The sequence below is a fragment of the Drosophila kikkawai genome, chromosome X (genome assembly GCF_030179895.1).
Source record: "Drosophila kikkawai strain 14028-0561.14 chromosome X, DkikHiC1v2, whole genome shotgun sequence".
Lineage (NCBI taxonomy): Eukaryota > Metazoa > Arthropoda > Insecta > Diptera > Drosophilidae > Drosophila > Drosophila kikkawai.
In genome coordinates, this window is record NC_091733.1 from 15,623,921 (window position 1) to 15,636,037 (window position 12,117).

General features: G+C 47.6%; 4 protein-coding genes across 5 annotated transcripts; 3 read left to right on the forward strand and 1 right to left on the reverse strand.

Annotated features, from left to right (window-relative positions):
• Positions 1 to 5: 5 nt before the first annotated feature.
• Grip91 (gamma-tubulin complex component 3) lies at positions 6 to 7,097 on the reverse strand. The gene is made up of 5 exons (XM_017174755.3): positions 6,683 to 7,097; positions 5,234 to 6,499; positions 4,973 to 5,165; positions 4,594 to 4,915; positions 6 to 1,099 (listed from the first exon to the last, which is right to left on the reverse strand). The coding sequence occupies exons 1-5, from the start codon at positions 6,771 to 6,773 to the stop codon at positions 407 to 409; spliced, it is 2,565 nt and encodes an 854-aa protein (XP_017030244.2). The 5' UTR covers positions 6,774 to 7,097; the 3' UTR covers positions 6 to 406.
• LOC108080125 (probable methylthioribulose-1-phosphate dehydratase) lies at positions 1,218 to 2,270 on the forward strand. The gene is made up of 3 exons (XM_017174756.3): positions 1,218 to 1,469; positions 1,528 to 1,998; positions 2,075 to 2,270. Exons 1-3 carry the CDS (start codon positions 1,342 to 1,344, stop codon positions 2,157 to 2,159), a joined length of 684 nt encoding a protein of 227 aa, XP_017030245.1. The 5' UTR covers positions 1,218 to 1,341; the 3' UTR covers positions 2,160 to 2,270.
• On the forward strand, positions 3,043 to 4,197 carry LOC108080127 (peroxisomal multifunctional enzyme type 2). The gene is made up of 3 exons (XM_017174757.2): positions 3,043 to 3,156; positions 3,217 to 3,370; positions 3,726 to 4,197. Exons 2-3 carry the CDS (start codon positions 3,238 to 3,240, stop codon positions 3,938 to 3,940), a joined length of 348 nt encoding a protein of 115 aa, XP_017030246.1. The 5' UTR covers positions 3,043 to 3,156; positions 3,217 to 3,237; the 3' UTR covers positions 3,941 to 4,197.
• A 302-nt stretch (positions 7,098 to 7,399) lies between the features above and the next one.
• Positions 7,400 to 11,828, forward strand: LOC108080183 (uncharacterized). Of its 2 annotated transcripts, none has more exons than XM_017174834.2 (3): positions 7,400 to 7,542; positions 9,650 to 10,619; positions 10,693 to 11,828. In XM_017174834.2, the coding sequence occupies exons 2-3, from the start codon at positions 9,734 to 9,736 to the stop codon at positions 11,658 to 11,660; spliced, it is 1,854 nt and encodes a 617-aa protein (XP_017030323.1). In that variant the 5' UTR covers positions 7,400 to 7,542; positions 9,650 to 9,733; the 3' UTR covers positions 11,661 to 11,828. The 2 variants fall into 2 exon arrangements, with proteins under 2 accessions (XP_017030323.1, XP_017030321.1); XM_017174832.2 differs by lacking the exon at positions 7,400 to 7,542 and adding an exon at positions 8,505 to 8,900.
• Positions 11,829 to 12,117: the final 289 nt, after the last annotated feature.

A 12,117-nucleotide genomic window follows, 5' to 3' on the forward strand; every position in this document is an offset into this window, starting at 1 on the left:
ACTAATTTGCAGATCAACAATTAAGCGTTTATTTCATTAGTTCGCTCAACACTTCAAAAGGCATCTGTTCAAAAAACATGTTCATTAAAAAAATTTTAACAATATCTTAGTTTAGGTTTTGTCTTTTACTTTTTTGGCAATTGACCAGCGCACTTGGGGAAAAACGAGTATTAACAATTTTTGCTAGCTAAGCTTTAGCGACGCTTTTGTTTGTGAAAAGTAAATGTGCGTTTTAATACTTGGGCTCTCCCTTATGTCTATTCGAAAAAATATATTATTTTTTATATGCATATGGGAGATGTTGAGATATCTTTGAGATGGCATTGGAACTCGAATTTAAAATAGAACTTCATTAAACTCCATCGGTAATTGATCAAAACAGGTGGATTAAGCTGATTGTGCGATGCTATTCCTTGGCGAGATGATGGATCATGGGGCGTATGGTGCACATGCTCTGTCGCAAGTGCTCAAACGTTAGAGGCTTTAGAAGATTAGTGTCACGCTTTTTATAGTACTCATTGAAGTCCAGCCGCGTGCCAAAGAGCTGAAGATTGGGGTTCACGTGCGAGTTGAGGGTCAACAGGAAGCCGCTCACGGCCTTCTCGTAAGTGCCGGCAATATCCTCCAGGTTGCGTCTGGCCAAATGTACCCGTTGCTCAAACAGTTTGAAATCCTGGTCGCGCTGCAACTTCTGTTCGGCGGTGATACCGAATCGCCCCTTCTTCTCGGACTCCGCCACCATCTTCTTTACTTCCTCGCGAGCACTTAGCTCCTGGAAGCAGTATCGGAAGAAGCGAGATTGCCACGTCTCCAGCGCTATTATATTCTCAAACACCGAATCCAGATACTGCTCCTTGTCCGTATTCTGTCCATTGAAGCAGCCCTCCTTAATGTTGGCTAAGAACTGCTCGTGAGCTTCCAGGATCTCGTCCAGTGCCGTGGCTGCGACCATCTTTTTCTTCAGCTCCACCCAGTTACATTCAATCACCTCAAAGAGGATGTAGTACTGCATCTGGTGAATAAAGTGCATGATCTCGGAGGTGAACAGATGCAGGCGGTGTGTCGTCCTGCCAATCACCGGGTTCAACAAACGTAGCTTCTGCAAAGAGTAAAAAAGTTTGCGTTAAAAATAAATACAAATTTTTGTAACTGATCGATTAGTTTCAACGAGTGCCCTAAGGCACTCGATAGCCCCACAAACCGATGAGCCTCTGTTGGCTATCGACTATCGCGTGCGGCATTGTTTACATCCGCAATTTAACCCGTGAATCGGATTCTCTTTATCTTCTCCCTTATCAGTGGCTGATCACTAAGGCGGAACTTACAACAGCGTTGCCAGCGATGTCCCTCTCGATTTTCAAAGACCTGCCGGCGGAGCATCCGCGCCACCTGATACCCTCGCTCTGCAGGCAGTTCTACCATTTGGGATGGGTCACCGGCACCGGCGGCGGGATGAGCATCAAATTCAAGTGGGTGGCGGAGAGGAGCCTATCTGCTGAATCTCCTAATTCAATTTTTCCCTTGCAGCGATGAGATCTACATAGCGCCGTCGGGCGTGCAGAAAGAGCGCATGCAGCCGGAGGATCTGTTCGTGCAGGATATAACCGGCAAGGATATTCAACTGCCGCCAACGATCAAGGGCCTGAAAAAGAGCCAATGCACACCGCTGTTTATGCTGGCATACCAGCACCGCAACGCCGGCGCCGTCATCCATACGCATTCTCAGCACGCCGTAATGGCCACGCTCCTTTGGCCCGGCAAAACCTTCCGCTGCACACACTTGGAGATGATCAAGGGCGTTTACGATGAGGCGGACAAGCGGTATTTGCGCTACGACGAGCAACTGGTCGTCCCCATTATCGAGAACACGCCCTTTGAGCGTGACCTGGCTGATAGCATGTATGCCGCCATGATGGAGTATCCGGGCTGCAGTGCCATCTTGGTCCGACGCCATGGCGTTTATGTTTGGGGAGAGACCTGGGAGAAGGCCAAGACCATGTACGTTGGAGCAAACCCAATACCAAATAACCATATTTAATCAAATTTCTTATAATTTGTTTTGTCGTTAAAACAGGTCAGAGTGCTATGACTATCTGTTTTCCATTGCCGTGGAAATGAAAAAGGCCGGAATCGATCCGGAGAAGTTCGAGAGCTCGTAAGGAGTTAGCCATTGCAATTTGAAAATCAATAAAAAGCCCAACAGCTTAATAAACCTTCCGATTGAACGGAAAAACAGATTACGCTCAATAAAAAAAACCTTATAACAGATATTTTACTCAGTTTTTAAATGTAGAAAAGGAAAACCTAAAACCTATTAATTATTGGGATAGGAGGTATTATTAATTAATAATTAATAATAAATTAATCTTAATTCTTTCGTTCAAAATACTTTAATATATAATAATAATAGCTTCTAGAAGCGAATTTAGCAGAGCTACGGGGGAGGGTTAGTTTGGCAAGGTTTCTTGAATGGGTCTGTGAGGTGGCATATTTTGGATGGAAAAATAATCTGGACACTTGAAGCCTTATCGCCGGTTTTATGGGCATTTCAAATTTCAAACTGGGTGCGCACTTTGCACTAAAATTTGGACTAGGAGGGTGGTAACAGCCATGGCCAACAGCTGATAACCGCTGTTAAAGGTCCATGTTAAACACAGCATGTTAATGTTAAAGTCTAAACTCCGCACACCTGCTGCCGTGGTTGGAAGCTTATAAAAACTTGCAATTTCCTAAAAATTCTTATATTTTTAATAAAAATTAAAGTAAAAATAACAATTTTGCCATATATTGTATCTTTGCTTTTTTTTTAGCTTTATATAAAATGTATATATCAATTTCTTTTACTTTACATTGCTTAATTTCAATTTAAAATTATAGCCGAAAATAAATTATGATTTCTTTTGGCCCCACTGTGCATCTGCCGGCTAACATTTGAGCGAAAGAGAGCTAACAACTAACAACTCACCACCGCTTGGGGAATCGCAACTAGTGCAAGGGAGTGAGCAGGAGAACACCGGCCGGTTGTATTGCCATCTCGCCCTGGCAGCGGGTGGGTGATGGGTGAGGCAGAGGGTGGGTGAGGAGCGAAAAAAGAGGCGACATAAAATCGGAACTTCCACGCCGCCTGCTCAGTACTTTTCGTTTTCCGCTCCAAGCGTAAGCATTTTCTACAACGCACTAGCCCCCGCTAATTTTTCTTAACGGAAAACCCTACAGAAAACATCACACACAGCAAACATGTCTCTCCAGTCGGACGCCGTTTTCCAGAAGATCATCGATGGCCTGAAGGAGAACGAGGCCAAGGCAAAGTCGGTCAACGGTGTGTTCCTGTACAAAATCACCAAGGACGGCAAGGTGGCCAAGGAGTGGAGTAAGTAATAATATTAGCCCCCAAAACACCCTCAGGCACACCCCTCCCGTACGTGGCCTTAGCGTATGTGTGTGTGAGTGTGTGTAGACACCACTTGTAAGCGGCTAGCAGCAGTTCAAAGTGCAGAGTTTTTTTCCTGGCTCTTGATGTACTTTGATACTTCCATCACAGCTGTTGACATTAACATTTGCCTTTATGCGATGTATTTTCGATCGGGGAAAGTCTATTAAAGTCACTAAACCCCGAAACTCGCAATGTAAAGGCAAGAACCCGCTACCGCTTAATCGTAGTGTTTATATTTTACTTGTGCCCAGGAATATCACAACTAACTTGAATTCCCCTCTCTACCTCACAGCTCTGGACTGCAAGAACGCCAAGGCGTACGAGGGACCCGCCCAGGGCGTTAAGGTGGACACCACTCTGACGGTGGCCGATGAGGATATGGTCGACATTGCTCTGGGCAAGCTCAATCCCCAGGCTGCTTTCATGAAGGGCAAACTGAAGATTGCTGGCAATATTATGCTCACCCAGAAGCTGGCGCCGCTCCTCAAGACCGATGCCAAGTTGTAAGGAGCCAACGAGGAGAAGGAGGAGCAACAGGAGCAGACGCACAACATTCCTCAGCAAAATATACATAGTGTGTGTGTGTGTGTTCAATATGAATAATTACTTTTTTTCTGTGCTTGTTGTGTGTGCATTCTCGTGTAATCTGTATTCGTGTTTTTGTTTCACCACATAATTAATTAATTAATGTTATTTTTGTACGGGAGAAATCGTCAACAAAGAAAAACTAGAAAATAATACATAAGGCGAACTATCGAACTATATATTCTTCTTTGTGCACTTTGATACTACGGTTGGGTCTATCGCCAAGTGGGTTAATCTTAATGGATTAGATTGAGGCTAATCTTATCTTTGATTGATTCACTGAAAAACTATAGAACACTTCTTCAACTTCCTTGCAAGTTAGAAGATTAGAAGATTGTGATACCTTTGGTAAACTTTGTATATAGGGAGGAATCGTTTCACAGAAGTCTTAACACCCTGACTTGCTATATTTGATGACCACAACGAGATGCTAAAAACCAGCTTCAAATGAACATAAATCTAGCCTGACCCCCAGCCGCGGTTATCTACACCCTGCGGATGCACTCGAGACAAGCTACGCGCCATTGATAAGAGAGAAGGAATGGCAGGAAAAATAAATACCAAAAAAAACTCACCTTAGCATTGCACATCTGCGTCTTCCATATCTTTATCGAGAGCAGAAACTCGATATGCTTGAGGCGCCACAACGGTCTAAAGATCGTCTTGTACGTGGGCATCGTTGGCTCCAGCATGGTGGCCAACGGTCCATGGACGGTGTACTGCAGCGAGATGATGTCCCAGCCGCACTCACCCGGGAATGGCGTCTGCAGAACCACATCCAAATGGTTAAGTATCTCGGGATCTTCGTGTTGGGCATTCTCGCAGCGGAGGGCGGCATCCAACATGGCAGATAGATCGTGAGCAAAGATATCAGTGCCCTTGCGCTCCAGTTCGTCTCTGCAAGAAGCGGTTACATTCAAGGTTTCCTTTGTCCCTGGCAAAGCTAAGACTTACTTCATGTGCTGGATGAGGATGCTGACAAAGTCACCTTGGCCCAGCAGAAGATAGCGACGCATTCCGTAGAGATGATCTAGCAGCTTGTGCGGACCCACCATGATGTCCAGGACGTGCTTGGAGGTCTGAGCGTAGCACATTTCCACAGCGGCATGCCAAGCAGTGTCTTGCACGTACGAGAAAATTTGGTCAGCTGTTGGAGATAAAGTTATATAACAATTTATATATTATAATTATAATATAATGTTTTAGCACACTCACAATTCTTGTCCATGGCATCTTTGAGTTTGTCGTGGTTGGAGCCCAGATCGTTCATTTCACACACTTCCCTCAGAAAATTAATGCTTTTGCCCGTCTTTAGGATCTTATCGGCCAGATCCAGGGGCATAAACTTGGGCAGCATGGACTTGCGCAAACGGAACTTGTCGTGCCAGAGGCGATCTGGACCCACGTCATTGAGAGCTTCCACAAAGAATTCGCCATGGAGATCGGTTATGCCGCCCTCAAGCATCCACTTGGAGATCATGCGACCCAGCGGGACACAGATGGCAATGAGAAGCTCGCGCACCAAATTGTTCACCATCGGATTACCATTATCCAGCATATTGTACAAGGTCGAGGCCAGCTCGCCACCCTTCATCATCTGGCACTTGTCGGCGATTTTGGCCAGCCACTGCATGCGATGCAGAGGCTTCACATACCAGGAGAGCAGCGATAACAGCCCCTTTTTTTCTTTGCCCGATGAAGAGTTGGCTTTGAGCTCGTCGGCTAGCAACGACACCTCGCCACGGAATGCACCCAGCTCTGCTCGGAGCTTGCATATGAGGGCTTGGCCCATGATGCCGATGGGATTAAATCCGGTTGTCACATCCGCCACCTTTTCCACGCGATCGTAATAGTAGCCCAGCTCAGACAGTCGAAGGAGCATGCCCGTCTCTGCTTTGGACAGCGCCTTGGTGTTCAATGGGTCCAGCTTGAAGGAGCCGGTGATGAAGTCCTTCTTTAAATGCTTTCCCGGGATGCCGATAAAGGAGTTAAGTGCACTCAACGCCATGCTCTGAGAAGGGTCCAGTGCCTTCTTTGCATGTAATATGTCCGTGTAGTCCGGCACGGCCATGGTACTACTCATTCCCTTGGTTGAACCCAAAGAACTCTGGCCGAATCCATTATGATGCGACGAACTGCTTCTGTGTAAGCTGGTTACTTGACGACTAAGGAAATCCCCGCTCGCTCCCGAAAGTGTTGTCTCCGAGCCAGAAATAGGACCTGTCTCGGAGGACAACGATTTGTCTGCCAGGGCGAGCAAGAATCCTATTAGGGAGTGACGGAGCTGAGGATCGATTTTTAGCAAGGCCAGCTTATTGTAATATATGGTGAAATGACTGGCTACGTCGTTATCAGTGGCATCGCTGGAGCGCAGAATACGTAGGATCTTCTGGACACAATCGCGTTCGTTCAGCGGTGTCGAAGGATACGAACTATTTTGAGGGTTGCTGATGTAGCAAGCTGCACGGGCAAGAGTGTCTTCTATGGATGGATGATAAAAGAGATTTATTTGTTATTATTATATTTTTGCATCAAAAATCTTTTTTTTTTTTTTTGTAATATGGTTATTAAAAATAGTTTTCCTTCTTTGGAAATGTCCACATAAATATTTCTAAATATTTGATTTTTCAACTTTAAATAATAATAAATTATTTCAAAACTCACCGTGCACTTCAGGCGGCTGTTCACCCTGAATGCAGATGATCATATCCTTGACAATAGTCATTATTTGGTTCGCCTGTCCGGGATTAGCCATGTCTAGAACTTGCGGTAAATTCGTCCAGTCGGTGAATCCGGGGATCCAAACACGCGCGCGCAAGTCGCTCCGCTGTCAATTTGGTTGGCGTCCAAATGCAAGACAAGGAATGCCACTGGCAGGGAACAACTGCTTGATAAATATATGATGGCCCACGCTCGCCGGTCGCGTTTCGGGATAACAACGCACTGCACTGGCTGACGGTGCCAGAAATGCCCTCAGGGAATAGAGCAACGAGAAATAATACGAGAGGCGCGTACTTTCAGGCAAAATGAATTAAATTATCAAAATAGACTAAACAGCAAAGGCCAGTGTAACCGTATACGCAAAGTTTTTAGCTAGAGGTGGAGAAAGCACTTTGATATCGATATTTCTGAGGACTGCCGATGTTTTTACACCATCGCCAACCAATTAAAATGAATCTGCAGACGCAAGCCAATTTATTTTAATGATGATTTGTTGTAATTATGCCTATTTTTTGGAATGTGTGTCGAATTGTCACCGTTAGAAAAAATATAACCAAGTACTGTTCCTGCGTACTTAAAACGATATATCGATAGATCCAACCGCCGGCTGTTTACGAACACTGGCCAAGATTGCGAATCAGTCTGGCAGCGTTCGTCGTCATCTTTTGTATTTTTTGAATCCAACTGAAGGTGTATCCGATTGGAAGAGCGCCACCCGGTACCCGGTAGTTTGTAATTGTTTATTCGCGCCCGACGAATGGCGGCATGCCGAGAAAGTTTCTTCCGTTCAGTGGCAGTACAAGGTATTTACATGCTAGCCAGGCGAATGCCTGCGCCGTGAGAAAATGTGTGGTATGCAAGGAGAGGCACTGTTGGGGCAGCAACCAAAACAACAACCGCAAAAGCAACAGCAACAACAACAAGTTGGTGCTGACAACAGCCTTCCAGCGTCCAGTCTCGAGGCCGTGGAATGCGGCTCAGCAAGTTGGAGCCGTTGCCACCATAGATATTGTTGCTGTTGCTGCTAAAGTTGTTGTACGAAGCAGGAGCAGCATCGGGCGCGCGCCTATGTGTGTGTGTGTTGATGAGGTTTGAGAGGCACAGTGGGTCGAATTGAGGCCGTGCTTAAAAGTCCTTTAGATTTTTACCCAATTCCTGGTAAGCTTGACCACCCATTAAATCTTAGCTTTCATTAAAAAATCAATCTCAATCAATTAAGTTGCCAACCATTATTTCCCTTAATTGGTCATTCAAAAGTCTTTTTCGTCTATAAATAAAAAATAACGTTAGTTTTGGGCCGAAGGGCTCCACGGTGGCAAGCGGAGAGTTCGAAATTGGCTCGTTCCACAGCTCACCTGTCCGTGTGTGCGCGCACTGCCTGTGTGTGTGAGCGAGAGGAAGAAAGAGAGCGTGAGAAGAGAGAGGGAAGCGGAGACAGCCCGTTCACTTGTTATACCCGGCAACCATAGGGTGCCAAGGGTATTATAACTTAGTGCTAGCCAGGCAAAAGGACTCTGTAAGGTGTATTGATTATAGAGCATTATCACCTGGCGAGTCTATTCCCTATTCGTGTGATCACATATAAAATCATAAGACTATCAAAACTAGAGCTTTTAAACATGGTAAAAGAATACTTACAGGGTATTTTAATGATTTATTAAATTTATTACTAGGATCGGACATGCAAGTTTTATGTCGGGGTACTAGGGTATCTCACTGTCGAGCATTCTCTTGTGTAGCTTTCTTACTTGCTAACTGGTTGCTGTGTTGTGCGAATAGCCACCATCGCATCGCTGCCGGCGGCGACTAGAACTGCTGGTGGAATGGAGCGGTGGTGGCAGTGGCAGTAGCAGCAGAGTTCCGAATGCCGCGGCTCCGATCCGATCGCAGTCGTGGTTTGTCACTCTATCGGTCACCGCGTCGCCTCGTTCACTGGCCGCTCTCTGCAGCGATCTCTCGGATCGTATCGAAACGTATCAGATCGTGTCGGATCTAGGAAGAGGCTCCGGCTCCTCCGGCATGCAGCCAGCATCCGCAATATCAAAGGCAATTAATTGGATTGATCCGGCGCCACCTCCGCACCACAGCAATGATGGCCATGTAAAGGTCAGGGGTCAGGAGCGGAAATTGAAATAGCCAAAAAGGAACGCGGAACGCGGAGGTAAACTCGTTTTACAACCTGCCAAATTGCATTAAGGCCCTCGATTGTTGCCGTTTTTGGTAGCATTTCGCGTTAATTTATTAATTTTTTTTTTCTTGATGTTTGTAATATTTGTTTTTATTATTATTTTGTTTTTTTTTCTGTGTGATTTTGTGCTTGTCAGCGAAAAACAACCAGGTGGAGGAGGAGTTCCAATGAATTTTGGATTCGAGACCCTGGGAACTCAAAATTTAAAAGTTTAAACTTTAAGCCCATTCACAACCAGAACCAGAGGTTGGGTCCTTGGAATTGCATATAGAATATGCAAGTATTTCGATATCTTGGTGGAAAAAAGCATGTGTGTATGCACCTGAGGTTCTTTCGTCTAAGATGCACCGTTACCTTTCATTTACCTTGCATTTCCGTCACTTTTTACTCACTCTCGCCAGCGTGCGAACCTTGAGTTTTCCCGCTTTTGCTTTTATAGCCCGATGGTGAAAAGTTCTTCGCCATCCGTTAATTACCACATAATTTGTGGGAAAGTCTTGCACATGCACAGCGGCGATCGTGGCTGCAGTTGAGCATTAGCCGCAGGTGAAACGAAAGTGCCGTGAGCTCAGCGTCCAGCTTAGCTCCATGGTCGAGTGCCGTCACATACCCATCATCTCTCTCAGGCCTTTGAAATCCCAAAGATATAATATATATTCGATTAGGCTCCCAGCCTTGTGATACCATTTAACAATATCGTTTTCTCTTGAAACTACTTGCAGGCTGATTAATTTTGGTTTTACTATTGGTCCTTGCCACCGACGAGTCCACAATGTGAGGCAAGTGTAGCGGCCAAAACGCTGGAAATGCTGAAGCACGCCTCAAATGCGAGCAGTGCCGCTGCAATAGCCACCGCCATTGCCGTCCCCGTAACCGTCCCGCCCACCGTATCCGCATCCGGAGGCGCTCCCCTTGGCGGCGGCGGCGGTGGCCAGTTGCTGCGCACCGCCAGCGTTATCGTTGCCAACAGCAGCAGCAGTACCAACAATATCAGCTGCAACGGCAACAGCAACAGTAATAGCAATGGCAGTGGCAGCGGCCACAACACACCCCCAGTTGGTATAGCGGGAACTGGAACGGGAGCGGCAGCAGGAGCGTCAGGTGCAACCACCACCAACGGTGGCAGTGGCGGTTCCCCTACGCCAGCAGCAGCTGCCGTGGCCAGCACTGCGCGCAATATCCACCTGCGGCCGCCGCAACCGCAGCCGCTGAACATATCCGCCCTGAATGCCTCCGCTGCCAGCACGAGCACGCTGCTCAATGGCGGCGCACGTGTGGCCAATGGCTCTACGCTGCTAAACATTGCCACCCCGATAACGCCGCTCAAGCCTTTAACGCCGCTAACGCCCCTAACACCCAATGGACACTGTCTGGGCAATGGGAGTGTTCACCATCATACCTACACCAATCAGCACATCCTGGCCAGCAGCAGCCAACAACAGCAGCAGCAGCAGTCGATGCATCAGCCGATGCACCAGCATCATCATCCATCCCATACTCAATCGCAGCATCAGTCGCAGGCGCCGATACAAATGCAGCAGTCACAAACACAGGCGCACCACCTGAGCAGCCAGGTGCCGCATAATTACAGTCACTGCAACAACCTAACCACCAACTCTGTGTTCCACAAGCTGACCAAGCCGGGACCCTCGCCCCGTGAGGCCCTCACCAGCCTGGGCCTGCTTTGCCTGAGTAAGTAATTCATTCATTTACTTCTGGCGAGATGACTTAAGGGGGAAGGATTTAAAATTTTATTTATTTGCAGTTTCTCTGTTACTTGCGTTGCTTTCGCTGATCTTCCTGCTGAGGATCTCACCGACGGGACGAGAGGATGCCGTGGGACGTGGCGGGCCGAGCAGCGAGGACTTTATCCTGGTCTACGATGTCACATTGGCCTTGGGCGCTCTCTCGCTGTCCCTGAATCTGTGCTGTCTGCTGGTCTGCGCCATCCAGTTTCTGTTTGCCGTCAAGTTGCGGGCGCCGGCCTTCGAGGGTCGCGACAACCAGTACCTGGCAAAGTCCAGTGTTAGTCGCACTTGCGCTGTCAGCGGCTTCTTCATCTCCATACCGGTGTTTCTTACCGGCCTCATCCTGTACACCTTTAGCCACTTTCACTCCACGCCAGCGATTGTTACCAGCATACTAATTGGCGTGGGCATTGTTTTCTGTGGCGGCGCCATGGTGCACAACGTCTTTGTCTGGCAGCACGAGAAGACCATCAGTTATAGAAGTGCTCCTTTGGGTTTGTCCCAGCTCCTGACGCCACCAACCGCTTCCGTGCCGCCGCTTTCGCACAATCTGTCCCTGCTCTCGGCTGCCCAGCTGCCGGTGCAGTTGCCTGTGCCGCTTCCACTGCCGCTGCCGCCGGCAAACGGCTACCATACGGCCTCGCCGGCGGTGCCACAGCCGCAGCTCTACCAGGGTCATCACGCCTGCCTCCTGCAGCCGCCGTCTGTGACACCAGTATCGCCCAATCACTCGCACGGCAGCTTCAATCCGTTGCTTAGCGGCGGCAACCTCCTGACAAGTGGAGGCGCCGTCAATTCATCATTCCTTGTCCGTCCAGCTACGGCCACGCCGCCAACGCCAAGGCCAGGGAATAGCAGCTGCCTGACGACGGCAACAGCCGTGGCGGGACGCGATGCCTGCGGTTCGGTCAGTCCTGGCATACCGCCAACGCTGGACATGAGCAACATGACCATTTCACTGCACGAGCTCTCCACGCTCGTCTAGATTTAGGCATAGCATTAGCATTAACATAGACGACGAAGCCACCGCGCCAGCCCCATCTTGCCGAACTTAGTCCGTAAGGAACGAAGAAAGCCTGTTGTAAATATCTGTACAAAGTATGAATTAACCACATTGAAAGTAAAGCTAGCCTAGAAATGATATATAGCGGCATTAACTACCCGGATTGGGCTTTGTTTTATGTGGTAAATGAATTCCGAGTGGAAGGAACTACTAAGAAGAAGTGAGTGATTCACCACCGGTTTGTGCCTTTTTCAGGACCAAAAGTTCGACTGGATATTCAGGTTATGTGTCTCTGGGGACAACCTCTGCATGGTTGGGGTATCCCAGAGTTTTGATACTCTGCGCCTAACGATATTCCCCACTGGAGAGCCCGAATTTCTTAAGGGAGGGTAAGGTATCCAGAAGGTTCCCTATAACTTCTAGACCTCAAAATATTAAA